Source organism: Phascolarctos cinereus, unplaced genomic scaffold (assembly GCF_003287225.1).
Source record: "Phascolarctos cinereus isolate Bilbo 61053 unplaced genomic scaffold, phaCin_HiC Scaffold_4;HRSCAF=312, whole genome shotgun sequence".
In the NCBI taxonomy this organism is placed as follows: domain Eukaryota; kingdom Metazoa; phylum Chordata; class Mammalia; order Diprotodontia; family Phascolarctidae; genus Phascolarctos; species Phascolarctos cinereus.
Window position 1 is genome coordinate 285,390,798 of NW_027555847.1, and position 25,117 is coordinate 285,415,914.

Genomic DNA, 25,117 nt, shown 5'->3' on the forward strand with positions numbered 1-25,117 from the left:
TTGGATTAATGGAAATGGAAGGACAAGGGAGGGATCTTTGGGAGGATAAGGGAGGGATCTTTAGAGGGAAGGGTGAGGGAATAGGTTAAAGGGGGTATAGAAGATTGTTTAGATTTAAGGGAATGGGAGAATAAGGGAGGGATTCTTGAAGCAGGGCTAGGTTAAGTAATGGAGGGCAAAGTAGAGGGTAGAAGTAAAGTAGAGGAGTTAGGAGGGATTGGAAATAAGAGATCTGCACAAACGTAAAAACAAAGATCAGAAGTAGAATTTGTTAGAAAAGTATACATCTATATGTATGTATTTATGTATGTGTATATAAATATATGCATATCTATATGTAAATATATTCACATTTAATTGTAGCCTTCTGGGGGGGATAGGGAGAGGAAGGGAGAAAAAAAGAACAGAATAAAAAGTGTAGAGCAGAGAACAAAAAAAAACTTAACAAGGAAGCAAAGAAAAGACAGACAGCTTTCAACACAATGTGTAGTACTTATTATATAGGCTTTCTTGAGATGGAAATTTGTTGCTATATGTTTTGAATCCTCTCATGTTCTGTTGCCACAAGACATGCTTTTTTCTTTTTCTTATGTATTTAAGTTTTAATATTTAAGTTTATAATGTTTCTTTTTATTTTCTTATTGTGTTTTTAAGTTTCAGTAATTTAAAAAAAGAGAAAAAAAGAAAAACAAAAGACCAAATTACCAGTATCAAAAATAAAAGGGTGAATTTACTGTCAATGAAGAGGTGATTAAAGCAATAATTAGGAGCTATTTTGCCCAACTGTATGCCAATAAATTTGACAATCTTAGTGAAATGGATGAATATTCACAAAAATATAAATTGCCTTTAACAGAAGAGGAAATAAAATACTTAAATAATCCCATTTTAGAAAAAAGAAATTGAACAAACCATCAGTGAACTCCCTAAGAAAAAATTTCCAGGGCCTAATGGATTTACAAGTGAATTCTGCCAAACATTTGAAGAACAATTAATTCCAATACTATGTAAACTCTTTGAAAAAATAGGCAAAGGAGTCCTAGCAAATTCCTTTTATGACACAAATATGGTGCTGATACCTAACTCGGGAAGAGCCAAAACAAAGAAAATTATAAACCAATTTCCCTAATGAATATTGATGAGAAAATTTTAAATAAAATATTAGCAAAGAGATTACAACAATTTATCACCCCTGTGGCCCAGTGGGATTTATACTAGGAATGTAGGGCTGGTTCAATATTAGGAAAACTATTGGCAAAATTGATCATGTCAATAATAAAACCAAGAGAAATCATATTACCTCGGTAGATGCAGAAAAAGCTTTTGAAAAAATATAGCACTCATTCATATTAAAGACCCTAGAGAGCATAGGAATAAGTGGAGCTTTTCTTAAAAGTAGTATCTATCTGAAACCATTAGTAAGCATTATCTGTAATGGGGATGAACTAGAAGCCTTCCCAATAAGATCGGGGTGAAACAAGGATGTCCATTATTACTGCTGTTATTCAGTGTTGTACTAGAAATGTTAGCTTTATCGATAAGAGGAGAAAAAGATATAGAAGGAATTAGAATAGGTAATGAAGAAGCAAAACTAATATTCTTTGTAGATGACATGATGGCATACTTAGGGAATCCTAGAGAATCAACTAAAAAACTACTTGAAATAATTAACAACTTTAACAAAGTTGTAGGATATAAAATAAACCCACATCAGTCGTGAACATTTCTATATATTATGAACAAAGCTCAGCATCAAGAGATAAAAAGAGAAATTTCATTTAAAATAACTGTAGACACTATGAAATATTTGGGAGTCTACTTGCCAAGACAAACCCAAGAACTATATCAACATAATTACAAAACACTTTTCACACAAATAAAGTCAGATCTAAACAATTGGAAAAATATCAATTGCTCATGGGTAGGCAGAGCATATAATAAAAATGATAATTCTGCCTAAATTAATTTACTTATTCAGTGTCATACCAATCAAACTACCTAAAATTTTTTTTACAGAGGTAGAAAAAATAATAACAAAATTCATCTGGAGGAACAAAAGGTCAAGAACATCAAGGGAATTATTTTTTTAAAAATGAAGTAGAAGGTAGCCTGGCCATACCATATCTAAAAGTGTACTATAAAGAGGGAGTCATCAAAACTATTTGGTACTGGCTAAGATATAGAGTGGTGGATCAGTGGAATAGATTAGGTACACAATACACAGTAGTAAATGACAAGAGTAAAGACTCCAGCTTCTGAGATAAGAACTCACTATTTTACAAAAACTGTTGGGAAAACTGGAAAAGAGTATGGCAGAAACTAGGCATAAACCAACATCTCACACCATATGCTAAGTTAAGGTCATAATGTGTAGATGATTTAGACATAAAGGGTGATACATTCCATAAGCAAATTAGGAGAGCGAGGAATATTTACCTGTTAGATCTATGGAGAAGGGAAGAATTTATGACCAAACAAGAGATAGAGAACATTATGAAATGCGAAGTGGATGACTTTGATTATATTAAATTAAAAAGGTTTTGCACAAACAAAACCAATGCAGTCAAGATTAGAAGGGAAGCAGAAAGCTGGGAAACAGTTTTTACAGCAAGTATCTCTGAAAAAGGCCTTATTTCTGAAATAGATAGAGAACTGAGTCAAATTTATAAGAACACAAGTCATTCCTCATTGATAAATGGTCAAAGGATATGAACAAGCAGTTTTCAGATGAAGAAATTAAAGCTATTTGTAGTCATATTAAAAATGTTCTAAATCATTATTGATTAGAGAAATGCAAATTAAAACAACTCTAAAGTACCACCTCACAACTATCAGATTGGCTAATATGTCAGAAAAGATAAGTGATAAATGTTGGAGAATATGTGGGAAAATTGGGCCACTAATGCATTGTTGGTGGAGTTGTAAACTGATCCAACCCATTCTGGAGAGCAATTTGGAACTATGTCCAGAAGGTAATCAAACTTTGCATACCCTTTGATCCAGCAATACCACTACTAGGTCTGTATCCCAAAGATATGAAAAAAGGGGAAAGGACCTACATGTACAAAAATATTTATAGCAGCTCTTTATGTGGTGGCAAAGAACTGGAAATTAAAGGGATGCCCGTCAATTGGGGAATGGCTGAACAAGCTGTGGTATACGAATGTAATGGAGTACTATTGTGTTATGAGAAATGATGAGCAGGCAGATTTCAGAAAAACCTGGAAAGACATACGTGCTGAATGAAGTGAGCAGAAGTAGAACACTGCACACAGCAATGTTGTGCAATGACAGAATCTTCTCAGCAATGCAGGGATCTAAGACAATTCCAAAAGACTCAGGGTGGAAAATACTATCCACATGCAGAGAAAGAACTATGGAATCTGAATGCAGATCAAAGCATACTATTTTCACTTTTTTAATCCCCTTTGTTTTTTCCCTTTTGTTCTGTTGCTTCTTTCCCAACATGACTAATATGGAAATATGTTTACGTGATTGCACACACGTAGCCTGTATCAGATTGCTTGCGTCTTGTGGAGGGAGTTGGAAAGGAGGGAGGTATTAAACAATTTGGAAGTCAAAATTTTATAAAAAATGAATGTTGAAAACTAATATTATATGTAATTGGAAAAATAAAATACTATTTCAAAGAAAAAAATATTGGTCTTCTTCCTAAGTGATGGCATGCTGCTCCTACTGATGCCAATAACACCATACCCTTGACCCTGAGCCTGGGCTACCTGGACTGTAACCTTGATGAGATCCAGAGCATCTGTAGTGTGGGGTGTAATGACTTTGCTCAGCTCCTTGTAGTCCTGCTCAGGTGCCATCTGCCTTTTTCACAGGCCACACAAAGTTGTTGTAAAGGGAGTTGTTTTAACAAAGTTTAAATGAATCTGTTTTAACTCTTTTCTTCATCTCCCTCACTAGAGAAGAAATATTTTCACTCTTTCCTTCCCCAACTTCCACTTGATCTTCTTTATTCTTAACTATGTGGTATGGTTTGTGTAATTCTAAGGGTTTCCATTCACCCTTACCCATATAACACACACAGATGTTGCTGAAAGCGTCTGCACAGATATTTCCTCCTGAGAGGCCATAATTCCACCATGGCCTCTCCACTGTAGCCTCCCTTGAATGATCCAAACGGGGTTAGGGCTTTAGAGAAGGCTTTAGGCTTGGGTAGGACTGAAGGGTCTCAGCTGTCCTGGAATTGAATTACCCTGTATGTTTTTGTTAGCACTCCCATAAGCCGTCCATTCATTGCTTTCTTGTTTGCCCCATGTTTCCAGGCCCATACCCAAAGCTTCCTCCCGCAGGGGATCATTGTTCTGTACATTTATCCAGCTGAGGAGTAGTCTTTAGGACTCCTCCCGTCATTCTCTGAGTACCTATTTACATTGATATCAATATTTGCACAAGTCACAGCTGCCTGAATTTACTGTTCAAATTTCACTGGTTGCTTAGCCTACACCTGCATAGGTGTGTGCTAGGGGAAACCTAGAGCTAAAATCTGAAGGCATTCTGTAGGAGACTGCACCCAGAAGGTAGGATATAAGTGCCCAAGGCAGGCCAATTATAGAGTTTGTGAAGCTGTGTGAATGTGTATGTAGATTCAGTCTCTCAAACTCATTTCCTTTAGGTATTTCATGCCCTCTCTTGAAGATCCCCATCAGGTAGCTACTACAATGGGAATTCACCTTTATGGGACTAGGTGTGAGTAATTCATCTCAGTCACCTAAAAATGGGGGGAAAAGGTGGTTGATCTTCATTTGGAGCCTATGTCTGATTTTTCTGATTATAGTAAGTCTTCAGAGAGCTCACTAAATCTCTGGAGCTAAGTTGCAGAGAAGGTCTCAACATTGGCTCCAGTGATTTCTTAGGCTTGAACTTCTTATGCAACCTACCCAGTTCCTTGGTGGTAAAGTCCTACTGATCTCATATTTCCTCAGTGGAGGAAATCACCCTCCTCCCAGGAGAAGTAATGTCTTTTTTTTTTTAAACCACCATTTGAAGTTTCTACGTTTCTTACTTCCATGCTCATTCTGTCTGATTTCTTTGATCTCTGCATGATGCATCTAAACTGGAACCTTTGGTTGGAGAGTGTACTCAGGTCTATTATCTGTGGCTTCTCAGTCTTCAGCCTCTTCAAGAGAGATCTCTGTTTTTGCAGCGCTATTGTTTGCTCCTCAGCTTTCATTGAATAGTCCCTAAAATTGGAGAACTTTGGTTCTAATTTCTGAATGTGGCAGTCAAATTTACTTTCAATCTTATTATGCCGGCAGTCTAGTCTTTGCAGGATGGTTAACAACAACAAGGGTATTCTGGACTTCATACTTTATCCTCTCTTGCAGCTTCTCCCAACACCCACTGAGTTAATAGCTTGATGTGAGCAGGATCCAGCTCATTTTCATTGAGAGGATTCCCCATAAATGTCTTAGAAGGGCTTTTGCTATTCTGATGGCCCTACAGACTTTCAGCAGTCTTCTTCCAATTCAGTCATTATTTGAGTGACAGTGATATCTCATCTTTTTTCAGTTACCAAATACACTAAATCTTAGTGGCAGAGTTGTCACCAATATTTTTTTAGTTTAGGTTTGATGGTGAGACAAAATGCACTAAGCACAAAAAAAAAGTTAACTTAGCTCTAACATGGCAAGGATATACAACAAGGACACAGGGGAAATTGGCTTCTGTCGATGTCTCCTGATCTGCCCACCCCATGTCTTAGTATGAGATCATACTAAGCAGTGCAGGTTGTGGTGATTTACTGTGTCGAGGGAGGCATAGATTATCTTGGCTTACGTATGGATTAAGGGGGAGAGGAGGATATGGGGGAAACCTTGTTAACAATATTGGTCCTATCACATGAATATTTTATATTTTTCTAAGTATTCGTTCTATCAAAGTCATCAATTTTATTGTCATATAATTAGACAGAAAGGTTTCTAATATTGTTGTTGTCAGTCGTGTCTGACTCTTCATAACCTCTTTTGGGGTTTTCTTGGCAAAGATATAGTTTGCCATTTCTAATAGTTTCTTTTATTTCACCTTCATTTGTTGTGAATCTCATATTTTATCCAATTTGGTTTTACTTTCTCTCTTTTTAATCAGACTAGACAACAGTTTAACTTTTTTTAATCTTGTAGTTTTATTTATCAGCTCACTGTGGTTTTCTTCTAACTTTGTTAATCTCTTCTTACCATTTCAGAATTTCTACTTGGTGTTTTATTGGGGATTTTTAACTGACGCTTTGTTAGTTTTCTTATTTGCATGTCCAGTTCATTAATCTGTTATTTCTGTCTTTTGTTAAATAGTAGTTAATAACATCAAATTTTTCTCCTAAGGACTTCTTCAGCTCCATTTGATATATATTTCATTACTGTTATTTTCTTAGAGGAAATTTTACATTGTTTCCATAATTTATCCTTGACTCACCATTTCTTTAAAGTTAAATTATTTAATCTCTAATTTTTATCCTTTCTTTAAAGGCTCTTTATTGAATATACTTTGTTGCATTGTGATCAGAAAAGCAAATATGTGTTTAATATAATTTCTTTTCTACATTTGTTAAATTTTTATGTCCTGGTGAATTGTTAGTATTTGTAAATTGCTTTTCCCAGCTGAAAAAAATATGTAAACTCCTTTTGCCCTCATCAACAAACCAGTAATCTTTTAAGCACCTGCTATATATCAGGGACTGGAGATATAAGTACAGAGAATGAAATAATACTTCAGGGAGCTTAAATTCTAATGTCATTCAGTAATAATCAGAAATCTAACATCTAATTTGTTCTATTCAGGTCTTAACTTTTTTCTTGTTCATCTTTTAGTTAGATTGATCTCAGTCTGAAAGGTGTATATTGAGTTTCTCCACTATCATAGTTTACTATTTCTACCTGTAATTTGATTAACTTTTGATTAATTTTTCCTTTAAGTATTTAGATGCCATGAGATTTGGTATAGATATTTATTAAGTATTGATATTCTTTTCTGTTGTGCCTTTAACATAGTTTCTTTGCCTATCTCTTTATCTGTTCTTTTTTTTCTTTGCTTTGTCTGAAATCATGATTGCTACCTGAGGTTTTTTGAGTTAACCTTAAACATAATTGATTTTACTCCAGTTCCTTTTTAAATTCTATGTGAACCTTTATGTTCCAAGTATGTTTCCTGTATATAACATATTTTTGGATTCTGCCTTCTAATCCACTTCCTGTTCTTTTCCATTTTATGATGAGTTCATCTCATTCACATTCACATAATGATTGTTAATCGGGTATTTTTCTCCATCAAGTCCTCTTGTACTTTTTCCTCTTTGCCTCCACCCTGACCCCTACTCCCCTTTCTACAAAAAGGTATTGAAAGAGAATAGTTTAACATTAGCGATTTCCAATTGAAGCTGCTTGTTTTGCCTTATTTCCTCTTTTCTTTTCCCCTTGCCGTTCTCCCACCTCAGGTTTTCACACTTTCTTTCCTTTTATCCCCCTTTCACACTTTACTATATGACATGAGATTTTGTTTTGCTTATGACAGTTCCCTGAATGTGTGTGTGTGTGTGTGTTAGCCTTCCTTTTTCTGCTTCAGATGGAAGTGAGGCTCATCATGGAATACCTGGTTTTCCCACACCTTCCTCCATGCTTGTATACTCTTTATCCCATGAACCCCTAGAACAGGTGATAGCAGTATTCCATTTGATTCCTCCTATGTTCTTCTTCAGTGTTTTCCCCTTTCTCCATCTTTTCCTTCTTCTCCTGAGACCATCAAAAGTGAACAAAACCACGGACCTTCTGTTATTTGACGTAACTTTATGACCTGAAGTATCTGAAGAGAATCTTGTTTCTTCTCTCCCTTTAGAACATAAACACTGCATCATTGTGTTGTCCCATAAATTCTCTTGACTCCTGTATTTGCATTTTCAAGTTTCTGCTCCATTTTGACCTTTTCATCAGGGATGCTTGGAAATCTTTTATTTTATTTCTTTTTTTCCCTGTAAACTCCCTGCACACACTCAGTTTTGCTGAATAGGTTATTCTTGGTTACAAGCCTTTATTTATTTATTTGTTGGTTTGTGTGTTCTTGCCTTTTGGAATATGATATTCCAAACTCTCTTCTTTACAGTGGCAGCTGCCACGTCCTGGGTGATACTTACTGTGGTTCCTTGGTACTTGATCTTTTTGTTTTGGGCCACCTGCAGTTTTTTTAACACTCTGGATTTTGGCTATAATATTCCTAGGAATTTTATTTTGAAATTTCTTTCATTAAATGATTTGGTGAATTCTTTATATTTTTTACTTTCTTTAGACTAAGAGAAGTTCAAGAGGTAAAGAGAAAAGAATCCAATATAGTCTCAGTCTTTCTCTCTCTTTCTCTCTCTCTGTCTTCTTCTTTTTGGCAACAGGCAATTAAGTATTAAGTGCTTACTATATGCCAGGCTCTGTGCTAAATGCCAGTGATTAAAAAAAATGAAAAGAAAGGCAGTCCCTGCCCTTAAGGAGCTTACATTCTAATGGGGGAATACAACACACAGAAAGGACTTGAAAACAGCAGGTGTGAAGAAATTAAAGTCCTCATGTAGGGGCATGGTGTTGAAAATTAATAGCACAGCCAGAAAGGGAATAAAGGTGTCCTGGCCTGAGCCTCTCTCTAAAACAGAGGCCCTGGGAGGAGGACGCTGTCATTGGTGGATGGATATGCCTGGGTTAGGAAGCTCCAGGCAGAGAGGGAGGTTCCAAATGACACTGCAGCAGAAGCATGGTGCTGAAGTAGGGAAAATTAGGCACGCAGATGCCAAGGGAGTTAAAGTTTTAATGTTTCTTATTGTCTTGGGGACAATCAGAAATGTCCGTGTTTGTACAATTCTCTTGTTTGGGTAAGTGACCAATGTCTCTGTTTATCCCATTTTAATTTTCAGTTAAGTTCAGTTCTTAAATAAGGTTTACCACTGTCTCTGCTAAGGTATTATCAGTTCTTCTTGTCCTTTTTCCTCCCTGTATATTTTTCCGTTTTGTATCTTTTCTTTCATTTCTTCCTGGTACTATTGTAGTCCTTTTTGGAAGCACCTTCGTTTCCCTGAGAGCTAGGACTAATGAGGTTACTTTCTTCTTTCCTTCTTACCTCTTGGACTTCTCTCAGTCTATGGTTCTTTTTCATTGTGTTTGGCATTTTCTCCTTATTATTCGTATCTTCCATCTCATTTTCAAGCTTTGTTTTTTCTTTTTTGGTTAGACAGTAGGGTTAAGTGACTTGCCCAGGGTCACACAGCTAATAAGTGTTATGTGTCTGAGGCTGGATTTCAACTCAGGTCCTCCTGACTCCAGAGTCAGTGCTCTATCCACTGCACCACACCACCTAGCTGCCCCCTCCATCTCATTTTCCAGACAGTGTTTGAAAGGTCAGTATTAATTCCCACCTAAACTCTTGGGTGCAGTGGACAGGTGTCTGTTTGGTCCTAGATGAGTGTTAATAGGCCCCGTCACATCTAGGACTTCTTGAGTTTGACCTCAGTATTTTGGTTGACCTCTTCTCTGTTGTTTTTGACTGCAAAATCTCAAGAGTTTGGCTTCCTAGGTTCTGCCCTGGCCTTGTCTTCTGCAGTACCTCAGGCAGGCTGCCTGGGTTCCTGTTCAGACCCTGCCATAAGTCCACATTGCTTTCAGCCTTTGTATTCGGAGTACCCCAGCTTGTCTTTAGAGGTTCTGCAAGATTCTGGCAGTCTTTTTGTGCAATTTTAGAGTGCATACAGAAGCTTACAGGAATTTCCCCTTGCTTTTCTTTATCTAATTGCCCTTTCCATTGTGTTTTTAGAACTTGACTGAGGCATTTGTAGATGTTTGAAGTTTCTTTATTTTCTAACATGCCTCCATTTCCCCACAGTTACTCCTGTTGCCTTTTGCATGAGTTATTGTCTAGCCTTGCTCTATCTTCCCCTCTCCCCATACTGTTCTTGATTTAAAAAAAAATACAAGTGTGGCCTTTTACATTTGCAACCATTAAATTTAATCTAATTTTCTTTGGTTTATTAAATCTAGGATCTCATTCATTCATGTATCGTATGACTATTGGGTGCCAAGTACATACAAAAATAAAGATTACTATGGCATTGCCCTTACCCTTGAGGTTTTTAATAAATAACGTCATTACCACAAACAGGACAAACAAATTCCATGTTACATTCTAATTAGAGAATAAAGTTGAAAAAATTTTTGTGGGGAAACAGGATACTTAAGAGAGATTCATAGAATATATGTCTGAGGGGTTATTGACTTATTTCATAGAGACATTATGAAGAAAGTACTTTATAAACTTCAATGAAAATTAATGCGTATTGTTATTCAAGGTAATTGTAAAGGTTATATTCACCACCCAATCCTAATCCTTGAGATATCCCTGCAATACAAAAACTTGGCAATTAGCAGAGGCTCCTTCTCTGAGCAGCTAGGTGGCACAGTGTCAGGCCTGGAGTCAGGAAAACCTGAGTTCAAATTCGGCCTCAGGCACTTACTAGCTATGTCACCCTGGGCAAGTCATTTAACCCTGTTTGCCTCAGTTTCCTCATATGTAAAATGAGCTAGTGTCTTTGCCAAGAAAACCCCAAATGGGGTTGCCAAGAGTCTGATGTGACTGAAAACAAATAAACAAGAACACACCCTCCTTAAAGGCTCAATTGACACGAACTCTTCTTGTAGATTCCTGTAGTGGAATCTGTTATTAAATGTGGCAATATCAAATGAGGCAGTGTAATTTTTAAAAAAAAATCTTAATTCAGGGCAGCTAGGTGGTACAGTGAATAGAGCGCCTACCCTGGAGTCTGGAGGACCTGAGTTCAAATGCAGCCTCAGACTCTTGACATTTACTAGCTATATGAGCCTGGCCAAGTCACTTAACCCCATTGACCAGCCAAAAAACCCCCCAAAAACAAAAAAACTTAATTCATTTGATTTCCACGTTGTCCTAGTACATATCTGAGAACAGAGATATTGCTTTAGACTTTTGTTTTCATGGTATGTTGCAGGTCATTTAGCAAGTGGTTAGATGTTGCTTTTAAAAGTGAAGCACCATTCATTAAAAACCTTTATTTCTCCCATTTTTGCTGTCTTCCTAAAAGTTGTATTTTTTAATGTTAAAATCTTTGCTTGCCCTGATTGAAGTAGGAAAACTTGCATAGAGACAATTAAAAGGAGTTTATTGGAAAACACCTTGGTAGAATGGCCACAAACTGCCAGCTGCTTTTTAAAGACAGCTTTTCTAATACAGGCAAGATAAATCCTGATAGGTACAGGTTTTTTAAAAGGAGATGGGCTAGTGTTTACTATCCAGGAAGATGCATATTTCCAAAAGATGATGGACCATTGGGCTTCAGCTTCTCCTGCATTGCCACATCATAAGGGAAATGAGACTAGAGGTAAGGGGGATGGGATGAAAGCCCATATTGCTATATGCTGATTCTCTGGTAGGGAATGGGATCAAAGTTCATGCCTGCAGACTGCCTGACTCCTCTCAAAAAAGACTTATTAATGCTAGGTGCTGACCAGCAAGCAGGTACACACCAGAAGACAAGCCAGACTGAAAACAATGGAGTCACTTAGGGCACAAATTTCAATATTAAAAAGTTTCTGGTTTTTATAATTTTACATTGTGTTTTCATTAGCTAAGCATCATTTTTCTGATTTTCTCTGACTTTTCTAAACACTTCTTGCTGTGTCACAGTTCATTTCAAATTGCCAGTATCCAGTTTTTGTGTTTCATTTTTAAGGCATCTCATTACCTGCTTTAAGTTTTAAACATTAAAAATTTGTTAATAAATATATTCCGGAATTAAAAATTGAAAATGAACTGCTAATTTCTCCCCTCTTTTCTTTTTCTAGCTCACCACACTGGGAAATCTTACACCTTCAAGCACTGTATTTTTTTGCTGTGATATGCAAGAAAGATTCAGACCAGCCATCAAGTATTTTGGTGATATCATTAGTGTAGGACAAAGATTGGTAGGTTTAAAAAAATAATTTGTGTAATGTATTAAATTTCTATTCTGTTTATTTGAGGCATAGTATATCTTTTTGAAAAAAAAATTATTCTTTTTTTTATTTGCAGTTGCAGGGGGCACGGATTTTAGGAATTCCGGTTATTGTAACAGAGCAGTACCCCAAAGGTCTTGGCAGTACTGTACAAGAAATTGATTTAACAGGTGTTAAACTGGTGCTTCCGAAGACTAAATTTTCCATGGTAATACCAGAAGTAGAAGCAGCATTAGCAGAAATTCCTGGAGTCCGTAGTGTTGTCTTATTTGGAGTAGAAGTAGGTATTTTTCTTATGAAATGTTATTGTATTGATTTGTATTTATCTTTTAAAATGTGATCTTGACAAATAGAAGTGCTAGTTTGTGCTTATTAAGCCTATTTATCTTCAGTTTTTTATTATTTTTAAGAATTGAGGGGTATCAAAACGACTTATGTTGTGTTTTATTGTTGTTATAATGTCAACACTTTTCTATTAGACTCATGTGTGCATTCAGCAAACAGCTCTGGAATTGGTTGGCCGAGGTGTCGAAGTTCACATTGTAGCTGATGCCACTTCATCAAGAAGCATGATGGACAGGATGTTTGCTCTTGAGGTAACATGACCACTTTAATATCTGTACTTATATATCTTGTCATAGATCCTATCACATTTTCCAAGTCAACCTGCTTTTGAAACAGTGCTTAACAACCTAATAACAGGGGCAGCTAGGTGGTACAGTGAATAGAGCACCAGCCCTGGAGTCAGAAGGACCTGAGTTCAAATCCAGTCTCAGACCAGACACTTGACATTTAACTAGCTGTGTGACCCTACACAAGTCACTTAATCCCAATTGCCTTGCAAAAAGCCCAAAAAACAAATAAAAAACCAACCTAATAATAGCTCTATATTATTATATTTGAGTTCAGAATTGTTGAGAAATTAAAAATTTATGTGAATTCATTTAGGGCTTCGCTACTATGCGCAATGTAATCATATTAAATAAATGATTCCTGATATCCTGAAGAACTGATTTTGCCACCATGGTCCTAACTTGAATATCCTATGCCGTACTCTTCAGGTTTGTTGAGGCCAAAAGCTGGTATTAATTTCATCCAAGTATGTACTCACGATGGAGGGCATTAAGAATGCAAAGTACCTGTGCCCTTTTCAGATGTATGCTGTCACCTCTAGACAAACACTGTACTCCTTTGACATCTGGGAGTTAAATACAGTTCTTCCATCTTTGGCCAGACTAAATATGGCCACAAAACTAAAAGAAATTAGTAAATAAAGGGGAAAGTTATAAAAAAAAGTAACTTTTGAAAAAGATGATTCTTTTCACTATTTATTATTTTCACTTTTCACATTTGATGGAAGGCTAGACGCAAAGAAACTGACAAGAAAGGTAGAGTTATATAGGTCAGTGGTGGAAAACTTCAGAGTAGAGAGCTTCACTGTACTGCTTATAGTTCTCTAAAGTATATAATATATAACAGTCCTTTATGTGATAGGCTGGGATTGAAATCTCCAAAGAAAAATAATAATTTCAGTTATAGTGCAGTGCTGCAATATAACAAAAATAGTGCTGCACATAACAAAAATAAACACATGAAATTTGAGGGTTTTTTGCTGGTATAGATAGGTGCAATCCTTGATCTTTGAGAAATTATAAAGTAAGTTTAAAAAAAGATGGAGGCAATAGAATTATTCATTCAACGTTTTATTAAGCCATGGTAATACAGAAGAGGAAATACTACCCCTTCCACTGACAGGGGTGGAGAGAAGTGGGGTTCCAGGAATTTTAGACCTCATTTTGAGTTCTAAGCTGTATTGCTATAGAGAGAGAGAGAGGATAATCAGTGGACCAGAGAGGAAATAAATAACATGGTCTTATTCCTGCCTTGAACTCTAGACTACTGACTCCATCATTAGGAAGAGAAAGAGAATAGGGAAAGTATAAATAAGCATATGAAACATGCCTATCTATGAAATAAAGTTCCTATTCCGTTTATGTTTAAAGTTGCCATTAAAACCATTAACTAGTAATGTAGTGACCTAAAAGTGTGAACATTCCTCTTTACCCACATGTCTTAGTGGAAATGATTTCAATACAAATGAGATTGAGTAGCTGAAACACATAAGCAAGTAATTTTTTTAAAAAAAATTATTTTTTCCAATTACATGTTGAAACGGTTTTTAACATTCATTTAAAAAGTTTTTTGAGTTCCAGATTCTCTCCATTTCTCCTTTCCCCCCTCATTGAGAAGGCAAGCAATTTGATATAATTTATACATGTGCAGCCATGCAAAATATGTTTCCATATTAATCATGTTGTGAAAGAAAATACAGATCCCCTCAAAAAAACCCCCACACAAAAAAGTAAAAAATAATATGCTTTGATCTGCATTCAGACACCATCTTTCTTTCTCTGGAGGTGGATAGTATTTTTCATCATAAATCCTTCAGAATTGTTTTTGATCTTTGTATTGCTAGAACAGCTAAGTCATTCACAGTTGATTACTGCACAATATTGCTGTTACTGTGTACAGTTCTGCTGGTTCTGCTCACTTCACTTTGTATCAGTTCATGTAAATCTACAAGCAAGTTACTTTAAATAAGAAGACCGAAAATTAGTTTGCAAAGGAACATTATTTTCTTTGAGAATTGGAAAGATTTGTGAATATTTTCTCCTTTGATACAGTTTGTAATGTTCCTTCATTTTCTCATCTTATGTAATTCTTGTTCATTCCTAACCAATGTTCTATAGATGAATCTGAGGATTCAAGCTTTGGTAACTGGTGGTCTCATCAAAAGAAATAGGGAAGTTAGAAGAAGGAGCAGGTTTGGGGTTAGTCTTATCGCTGAAAGTATGTCTGCAGCTTCTTACTCTTTGATTTTTTAAAAAAGTCTTTTGGGGGAAGATGTGACTGTTCAGGTTGCTGGTCCTGTATAAAAGGGATTTCCCCTACAAGCTGTCTATACTGCTTGCAGGGTCTATACTGTGTCTGTGCTGCTGGCTGGAAATGTAAGTTTATCCTCATTCAATAAAAGTTCTTTTTTGCTAACACATTGTGGTTCTCATTCTCTTGGTTCTCCCATGATTTAAACCCAAGCCCCCCATGGACTACAAGAGAAGGTCAGCTTGATTCCTAGGGTACCCTTTGGCCCTGGCCTTAGAATCAAGAGGATTTATGAAGAGAATGCCAGCTATCACAAGCACGTCAGACACCAGAAAAGAACATTAGGAACTGTGGAAAGGTCTTATCAGTGTTAATAAAGTAATGATTTTTAAACCAGAATGATGGATCTGACTACACTGAGTGGTATCTCCACTGATGATTAAGCATAGCTGGGGAGAGAGGGTAGAGACATACTCTTCCTCTTCCTGTCTACATAAAGGAACTGAATGTTCTTTTGTGTTATGTACTTGCTTTAATACCTCACTTCCTTTCTTTCCCTGTCAGTCTCATTGAAAGGCTGCTAGAGGAGCTCAGGAAGTTTTTGTCGTTGCCTAAAACAATAACTTTAATTTCTAAGCTATTAAAATAGGTTAAACCTATTGGCCAGCTAAAACCCTAAGCCATCTGTTGCATTTTACTTACTGCTAACATAACACCAGTTTTGGTAGCTCCTCTCACAGGGACAACTGATTCTCTTACTGTTATCTTTAAGATAGAGTTACAGTATTTACTGTCATTCGAGGAATAACCCTGGATTTTTGAAGGCTCTTGACAATGAAGTGTAAGTTCTGACAGCTTTTACCATGCTTGAAAGGCTTCATGTTTGACCCCAGAAACAGAACAGCTGTTTTCCAATGACTAACTTAACCAATCATAGAAAAGTATATCACAAGTGGGATAGTAATTAATATTTTTATTTTCACTGTGGGCAACCAGTAAAACAAAGGAAAAAAATTTAAATGGCTTCATACCTTTCAACTTCTTCTGTGACAGTGGCAGAGTAGTGGGAAAAGTGACAGAGGGTGCTAAAAACCAATTTTTAATCCATCAACAAACTTTAATTTGACTTTTCATGCTCAAAATGTGAGCATCCAAAGACCAATAAGTTGTCATAGTACTAGAAGAGCTAAATCATATTAATCTTGCCAGTCTTATTATAAATAAAATTAGAAGAAAGGTCAGGCTCAATCTTGAATGCAAAATTTCCATTTTCCATTTAACAATCTTAGGCCTTTATGTTATCTACTCACTTTAATACCTCACTTTCTTTCTTTCCCTGTCAGTCTGATTGAAAGGCTGCTAGAGGAGCTCTATCTATTTACCTCTTAATGAGAGCTCATCTTTTATCACCAATCTGCTTAGTAACAACTAGGGTCCAATAGTGGGAGACTAATTGCATTTTGGGAGGCTAGGTGACACAGTAAATAGACTGCTGGGTCTGGAGTCTGGAAGACCTGAATTAAAATGTGACCTTGGACACCTGCTAGTGTGTGCCCCTGGGTGAGTCATTTAACCCTGTTTGCCTTAGTTGCATCATCTGTAAAAGAGCTGGAGAAGGAAATGGAAAACCATTCCAGTATCATTTCCAAGAAAACCCAAATGAGGTCACGAAGAGTTGGATATGATTGAAACGACTTAACAACAACAGCTTTTTTAAAGTGATATTGTAAGTGGCAGCTTCAGGAAGCTTTTGGCTGCAGAAATGAAATGGTCATTTGATTTTATCACCCCTGGGGTGGACATACATAATTTCTTCTGATTAGCTGCCACAAACTATGATCACCCCGGACTTCTGTCTGAACAAGATTGCTTCTTTCTTCAATAGCTTGCCCCATGAAGTTTCCTATGGATCCGGGCGTTAGTATTCTTTCATATAATAGCAGCCTGGCTGCCAATATCCGGCAGCCCTCTTTGTACTTGTCCCCCCACCTCCTTTCCAGGTCACTACAATGTGGCATGTGACCTGCAGTCCCTCTGAGGTACTACTTCTAGGGTGATCATTCAAGAGAACTTTGACCTTGGCTCTAGACAAACTCATCCCAAATTTACTCAAGTCTAAATACAGAGATTTGAGTGGCCTGTGTCCAGCTTCTTACAAATTGGGCCTATCCATTAAGAGACACAAAGTCATTTAAGTGGTTGAAGATTTGCAGCTAAGGAGTGGCATGTGGTAGTAGGACTATATCTACCAGAGTCTGTTGCTGTAGGGTATGGGCCACTTCTTAAAAACAAAAACAGAAACCTGTCTTAGAGACTTAGTTTAGCTCAGAGTTTTGATGTAGTTTCTACGTCAATTGGAAAAGATACATTGAGCTTCAGCCTGTGCCAAAGGCTTTGCTAGTGAATCACCATGGATAACATAGATGCAGGGAAGCTGTGCTTAACTGAATCAGTGTATCCTTGGATAAATATTTTTTTTTCCTGTTCCTTAATATTCCTTTCTTGTATGGCTAAGTAGCCAGTTCATTGGTAAGTACAGTAAACACCACAGGGCCAAGCCCAGATCTGTACTTAACTATTAGATGGATTATGAGTGCCTGGAAAAAGAACTCTGGAATAGATCAAATCACAAATCCATTTAAAAAATTTTACAATAGCCAGTAATATTCATATGTAAGCCTATTAGATGAAGGGGATGATAGGGAGATGAGCAAAAGGTTATGAGAAAAGAGGTTTCTCTGGTTTATTTCATATTTAATAAAGTGGCATGGGCCTCAGAGCAAATTGATTATCAAAAAAGTTGTGCAGTTGTCTTAAATGGGATTATCTGAATATGTCCCTTTATTACCTTAGAATCAGGAGTTACAATTACAGAGTCACAGTTCGAGAGCTGGAAGGGATCTCAGAGCCTGTCTAATCCAACCCTTATATAAAAGGAATCCCCACTGTCACATAACCTGGCGAGGTTTTGTCTACTTTACCTTTGAAGACCTCTGAGGAGTGGCTGTAGATTCCACTTTTGGGGATCTGTAATTGTTAGGTAGTTCTTCCTGACGTGCTTTTGCCTCTCTTCACCTTTAACCCATTGCTCCTTGTTTTGTTCTCTGGGACCAAATGGAACAAGTCTGTTTCTTCCTCTTCATATTAGCCCTTCAGATATTTGAAGACACCTTCCTTATCATCCCAGAATCCTCTCTTTCCAATCTAAACTTGCCCAGTTCCTTCAACCAACCTCACATGACATTGTCTCAGCTCTCTTTGCCATCCTCGCTGCTCTCCAGAGAACACTGTCCACACTGACAGTGAATGTCCTGCTTAAACTGTGGCGCCCCCCCCCCCAAGCTGAACACAGTTCTCCAGATGAGCTCTGATGAGGAAAGACTACTTTCACCTCACTATCCATGGAAGCTGTGCCTCTCAATATAGTCCAAGTTCTCGTTACCTTTTTTGGTTGCCACATCACACTCATGATTCATATTGAACTCAGCCCACTGAAAAGTCCAGACATTTTTCAGAATGAAAACTGTCAGGCTATGCCTCCCCATTTTTAAACTTTTTATTTTGATTCAATTTATTATATCCAAGTGTAACACTTAAATTTATTGTTATTGGATATCATCTTATTAGATTTCAACTCTAGCCTGTAAATATTCTTTTAGAATCCCAACTCCATCATCCAGTATATTAGCTCGCTCTCTAATTTTGTTTCATCTGCAAATCTGATGACTGTGCCACATACACCTTTATCCAATTCATTGATAAGTATGATAAACAAACAAGGCAAAAACCACATCCCTCGGGTATTCCAGTGAGCAATCTCTGCCTTGCTGATATTGAACCATTAATAACTACTTTTTTAGTCCAGCTGTCTGGCCAGTTATGAATTCATCTGATTTTATTGTCCTCTAAATCGTATCTCTTCATCTTGTCCAAAATAAAAGTATGAGGTCCTTTATGAAAAGCTTAACTAAAACCTATGTAAACTCTATCCACAGCATTCCTAGTATTTACTACTTTAGAAATGCTTTCAAAAAAAAAAAGAAATAAGGCTATTCTGACATGACCAAAATAAAAATACTAGGGATTGGAGGTGGGGTTATAAACACTTACATATGTAAAGAAGGCCAGAAAAAGAAGATTGTATATGAAACTATGAATCATATAGCCTTTTAAATATATATATATTAAATTTTTAAAGTTTATTACTGTTTTCTTTCTGTTTTTTATTTGCATCACTATCATTCTTTACTCTTCCCAAATATGACCCCCTTCCCCCAAGAAAAAAGAGAAAAACAATTCTTTGTAACAAATAGGCATGATCAAACAAAACAAGTTTGTATTGCATTGGTTGTGACCGAAAACATGTCTCATTCTGCACTTGCAGATCATGACCTCTCCACTAAAGGGTGGGAAAATATAATTGTAGTCATTCAGAATCCTACTTTGTCATTGTGTTGCTTATGGTTTTTTATCCTTTCAATGTTGTTTTCCTTTATATTGTAATGTATAAAGTTATATATCACATAATAGATCTTCTAGCCCTGTTTGTTTGACTGTATCAGTTCACAGAAACCTTCCAAAGTCTTTCTGAATCTGTCCCTTTGGTAATTTATTATCAAACAATAGTATCTCATTTTAATTAAATTTTATTTTTTCATTTAATAAGCAGTTATTCTCTCTCCCTCTCACCTGCATACCCCAATTGAGAAAAGAAAAACAGAGAGAATCAAAACCTCTGTAACAAATATGCACACTCAAACAAATACAATCCCACTGGCCAATGTCCGTATGTATATGTCTCATTTTACACATTGAATCTACCTAGGTACTGAGTAACATGCTTCATAACTGATAATCTGGCATAATCCTTGGTAATTTGCTTTGTTCAGAATTCTAAAGTCTTTACAATTGTTTGTTTTTAAACAATATTTTTGTTTATTACAAAGTGTTCTTGCACTTCTGCTCATTTCATTCAGTTCATACAAGTCTTTATAAATTCTTTTGAAGACATCCCTTTTGTCATTTCTGACAGCACAATGTTACATTACATTTATATACCATATTTTGTTTAGCCATTCCCTTGGTTTCAGTTCTTTGATATCACAAGGAGAGGTATTATAAATATTTTTGTACATAAGAGTCTTTTTGTTTTCTGTTGATCTCTTTTGGTATAAGCATAGTAGTGGTATCACTGGATCAAAGGCTATACACATTTTAGTGAATTTTGGGGCATAGTTACAAATTGTTTCACAGTTCCACCATCACCAAGTGCAATGATATGCCTTTTCCCCCAGCCCCTCTAACATTTGCATTTTGTTTTTTTGTCAGCTTTACCAATCTAATGGATATGAAGTAGGGACTCAGGCTTGATTTAATGTGCACTTTTCTAATTGTTAATGACTTGGATTTCTTCTCTTGAAAACTGCCTGTTCATATCCTTTGATCATTTATTTATTGGGGAATTGCTCTTGGTCTTGTACATTTGAATTAGGTCCTTACATAACTCAGAAACCTTTTATCAGAGAAATTAGCTTCAAATGTTTTCCTCCAATTAGCTGTTTTCCTTTTATTTATGAATGTTTTTTTCTTAATTTTGTGTAATCAGAATTGTCCTTTTAGTCATCTGTGCTCCTCTCTATACTTAGTTTGGTTATGATCTCTTGCCTATCCTTCCCCCCCTCCTTGTTCCTCTCTTTTGTTTATAATGTTTCTTTATGTATCTAAGTCATATAATTATCAGGTCCTAGGTTTGTTTTTTTCCACTTTCAGTGGTCATTCATGTCTTGTTCAATTTATTTTTCTGAAATTAGGTCAATGCCTCTTGTTATATTAATCTTGGAGTTTATATTTTTGTAAATATGCATCTATTTCAGTTAAATTTCACTAGTTTCTAACAATTTTCTTTATTTCTTCATTTGTTATGAATTCTTTTTGTTTTTGATACTGGTAATTTAGTTTTCCTCTTTTTTAAAAAAAACAAATCAACTGATTTATTTTATTAGTTAAAAAAACTCCCAGTTTTACTTATTAATTCCTTTGTGTTTGTCTGTTTTTAGTGTTCACTTTTGTTAATATCTATCTTCTTTGATTTTTCAGAATCTACATTTTGGTGTTTGGTTTCTGTTGTTTTTTGTTTTTGTTGTTGTTGTTGTATGCTTTATTTGTTGGTGAGATACAAATTTCCCTAAATATCTGATTTGGCTACATCTCAAACATTTTGGTATGTTATCATATCGTCATTATCTTCTATGAAATTATTTATTGTTTCTATAAATTATTCTTTGGCCCACTAGTTCTTTAGGATTATATTACCTCAGAAGAGCTGTAATAAGTATAATTTTTTATTGCATTGTACTAGTAATAGATTTTTAATGTTCCTGTTTTTATTCACATGTGAGGTTTTAATGCCCTAGTTCATAGTCAATTTTTGCAAAAGTGCCACAAAAGTGATAATTACATATACTCTTTTTTAATGCCCATTTGGTAATCACCAGAAGGCCTTCTTTCTTGTTTATTTTTTGGTTAGGATTTATCTAGCTCTGGAAGGGGTAGATTGGATCCCCCACAATTATTTTATTTCTCCTATTAATTCATTTAAATTTTCCCTTAAGTACTTAGATTCTTTGTTATTCAGTACATAGGTTTAGTATTGCAGTTATTTCATGTGCCTTTCAGCATAATGTAGTTTCCCTGTTTATCTCTTTTAATCCCATATGTTTTTGCTGTTTCTTTGTTGTAGATCATGCTTTTTTGAGTTCAGTTATAGCACAATAGATTTTGTCCTAGTTCCACATTTTAACCTTTTGTGCATCGTTATGTTTATAGTAAACTTCTTGTAAACAAAATATTGTTGGATTCTGCTTTCTAATACATTCTGCGATCCTCTTCCTTCTTATAAATGAGTTCATCCCATTCATAGTCACAATAAAATTTCATTTTAATTTTATTGTATGTTCATCCATTCCACAATTAGATATCTACTTTATTTCTACTTTTTTCCTACAATAAAAGTATTGTCTTAAATATTTTTGTATATATGGGCCCTTTCCTTTTCTCTTTGGTCTCTTTGATATATATATATATATATATATATATATTATATATATATATATATATATATATATATATATAATATATATATATATATATTATATATATATTATACTTGTAGTGGTACTGCTGTTTTGTGAGGATATATACTGTCAGTGACTTTTGGGGTATAGTTCTATATTTCTTTCTAGCATAGCTAGTCCAGTTTACAATTTCTCCACAGCATTTAAATATTGCTTTCCTGCATGCTCTTTTCTTGAGGAAGCTTTCCTTAATGAAGTGGTACCTGTGCTTAGGTACTGTGAAGCCAACTATACTTCCCTTCCTAGGTGTTTGCCAAATATCCCTTACTGATCTCTCGTAGAATTTTCCCAGGAACTGTCTACTTCTATGTTACGGAGAGTGGCTCAGCAATCACATCTGCCAGTTCTTTCAGTATTTAGGGATGTCATTCATCTAAGCCATGGGAACTGGAATTCATTTAAGGAAAATAGATGGTCTACTCTCTCCTTATTTATCTTGGGTATCAATTTACTTTTGGGTAAGTTGTCAATAATCATTTTTGTTTACTTTCAATGTAAAGATCTTTCCATTGGGAGTGTAAATAGAAGCAAAATAATTAAATATTTCTACTTTCTCTCTGCTATCAGTTGTTATAGTCTCTTCTAGTCTAAGCAAAGATCCTAATACACACATACACACACACACCCACACACACACCCACACACACACACCCACCACTCTTGTTATTGTCCTTAGCTTTTAGCACCAGCATCAGCTTAATCCAAATGTTAGCATTTCTCTACAGGCCTGTGCCACACTCTCATATTCATCCTCTGTTACCTCACCTTTTTTCCATCTTGTGTGTGTTTCCTTTTAAAATCTATGTTGGTTGATTAGGTACATCCACATTAGTCTCTTCAGACAATCCCAGTTTTTCTTATTGAAATTGTTATGCTTTGTGTCTTCTGAATTTGATTATTTAAAATCTTCCAGCTCTTCAGGGCTTACTTCCCCTGTAATAGATAAAAGATAAAATCCAAGTCAAAGTCAAATCAACAAACATTAAGTGTTATGTTCTGTGAATAAAAAGAAAAGCAAAAATACATTCCTTTTTTTAAGGGCTAACATTCTAATGGGAGATACAACATTTAAATAGATAGATATAAGGTAACCCAAAAGTCTTAGTGTAGTATTAGACTACTTAGAGTATTAAAGACTACTTTAGTGTCTTTACTTAGTGTAGTATTAGACTACTTAGAGTATTAGAATATTAAAGCTACTCTAAAAGGCCTTTCTTGGTCCATCTGAGGTACTCCTAACTTTCCCTCTCTGATCTAACTCAGTCATACTCTAAAGCCTAAGCTTTAATAACTTAAAATTGCACCAAAATTTTGTAGGCAGCTGGTATACAGAATAAATGGAAGATATTGAGTGTCGTGAGTAAAATTCAACAAAGGTAGACTGAGGCACATTTTCTCCAAGCAAGATAATGGTTTATTAACAGGGCACAAATCAATTAATAAAGAGGTCAATGGTTTGCCTCAATTTATGCCAAAGATCCCAACATGAAGACTTAACTAATAAGATTAGAACAAAGAACAGAACAGGGTAGGTGGTGTCATGGGGTGCAGATGACATGACTGGTTACAAAGCTGAGGCAAGAGGGACAATATGATTGGTTGGAAGGTGGGTCCCCCCTTTCTTCCTGGGACTAAGAAATATTCATTGTTTTGAGTCTTCCTGCAAGATCAGAGATATGGTAGACCAGACATGCTTGACGGATAGCTTGGTGGCCCACAAATACTGTACCAGACTCTCTGGTGTCCACACACATTCCTCAGGGATAGCAGATTTCCTTGAGGCAAGAATAAAATGATGATTAGCAGAAGCACTGGATTTCTAAACATCTCATAACAGGCCTGCTGAATTTCTGAATTAAGTTCAGAAACAAAGAACCACGATTTAGGCAGTTACAGGGCAAAATCAATTAATTGCAAATAGGGTCAATAAAAAATGATACAGAATCAATTTCATCTTCTCAGTATCCCCCTTTGATTAATGCGAAACTTGTTTGTCTCTCACAGATCACTTATCTATAAGCTAATTCTATAAGATCTTTAACATAATCATTACCAGTAGGGCACATTAACACAAACTTTTTGGGCGTAAGGTCAGAACAGGCTTTAACATAGCAACTGATACAAAATCTAAAAAGAATAAGACAGGACCACAAGGGTTTATTCACCAAGGATAGGTAAAAGATTGATTAATCATAGCACAGACCATAGCAAAAATATCTCGAACCATGGACTAATTTTAGAGGGGAGATTCACATATCATCAAGATATGCAAGAAAACTCATAAAACATAGGTACTGTGAAACAATAAGCCAGAGTAATACAATAAGATCATCAACATCACTTAACAGCAAGTCTCCCAGTATCCCAGTAAGTCACTCCCAATGTCTGTTTAATCAGCATATTTCATCTTGGATCCCAGATGGCCCTTGTAGTTGTCTGGTGTATGGAAACATCTTCTCAGTGAGCTTTTGGACTTCCTTTTCCGTTTGGCCAATTCTGCTTTTGAAGGCATTCTTCTCTTCATTAGATTTTTGTACCTCTTTTCCCATTTGGGTTAGGCTATTTCTTAAGGTGTTATTTTCTTCAGTAATATTTTGGGTCTCCTTTAGCAAGCTGTTGACTTGTTTTTCATGATTTTCTTGCATCACTCCTATTTCTCTTCCCAGTTTTTCCTCTACTTCTCTTACTGCTTCTCAAAATCCTTTTTGAGCTCTTCCATGGCCTGGGACCAATACATATTTTTCTTGGAGGCTTTGGATGTAGGAGCTTTGACTTTATTGTCTTCTTCTGGTTGTATGTTTTGATCTTCTTTGTCACCAAAGAAAGATTCTGTGGTCTGAGTTTTTTGTGAAGTTTGCTCATGATCCCAGCCAATTACTTGAGTTATAAACTCTTTGTTAAGGTAGGGGTCTTCTTCTAGTGTGGAGAATGTACTGTCCCCAAACTTGGGGGGTTTTGTGCAGCTGTTTTCAGAGATCCTTCTAGGGACCTATAAATTTTTAGTTCTTCCAATGTGGTATGATCAAGGGCGAGGTGTTTACTCCTTAACTGGCCTGTGCTCTGGTCTGTGAGTGACCACAAGCACTC

The 25,117-nt window shown here is 36.0% G+C and overlaps 1 protein-coding gene across 1 annotated transcript in view; it reads left to right on the top strand.

Moving 5' to 3' along the window:
• ISOC1 (isochorismatase domain containing 1) overlaps positions 1-25,117 on the top strand; it is a 65,184-nt gene that overhangs the window by 19,644 nt on the left and 20,423 nt on the right. The window contains exons 2-4 of the mRNA XM_021009353.2: positions 11,865-11,984; positions 12,091-12,294; positions 12,494-12,610. Coding sequence (XP_020865012.1) covers positions 11,865-11,984; positions 12,091-12,294; positions 12,494-12,610 — 441 coding nt within the window. The remainder of the gene's footprint in view (positions 1-11,864; positions 11,985-12,090; positions 12,295-12,493; positions 12,611-25,117) is intronic.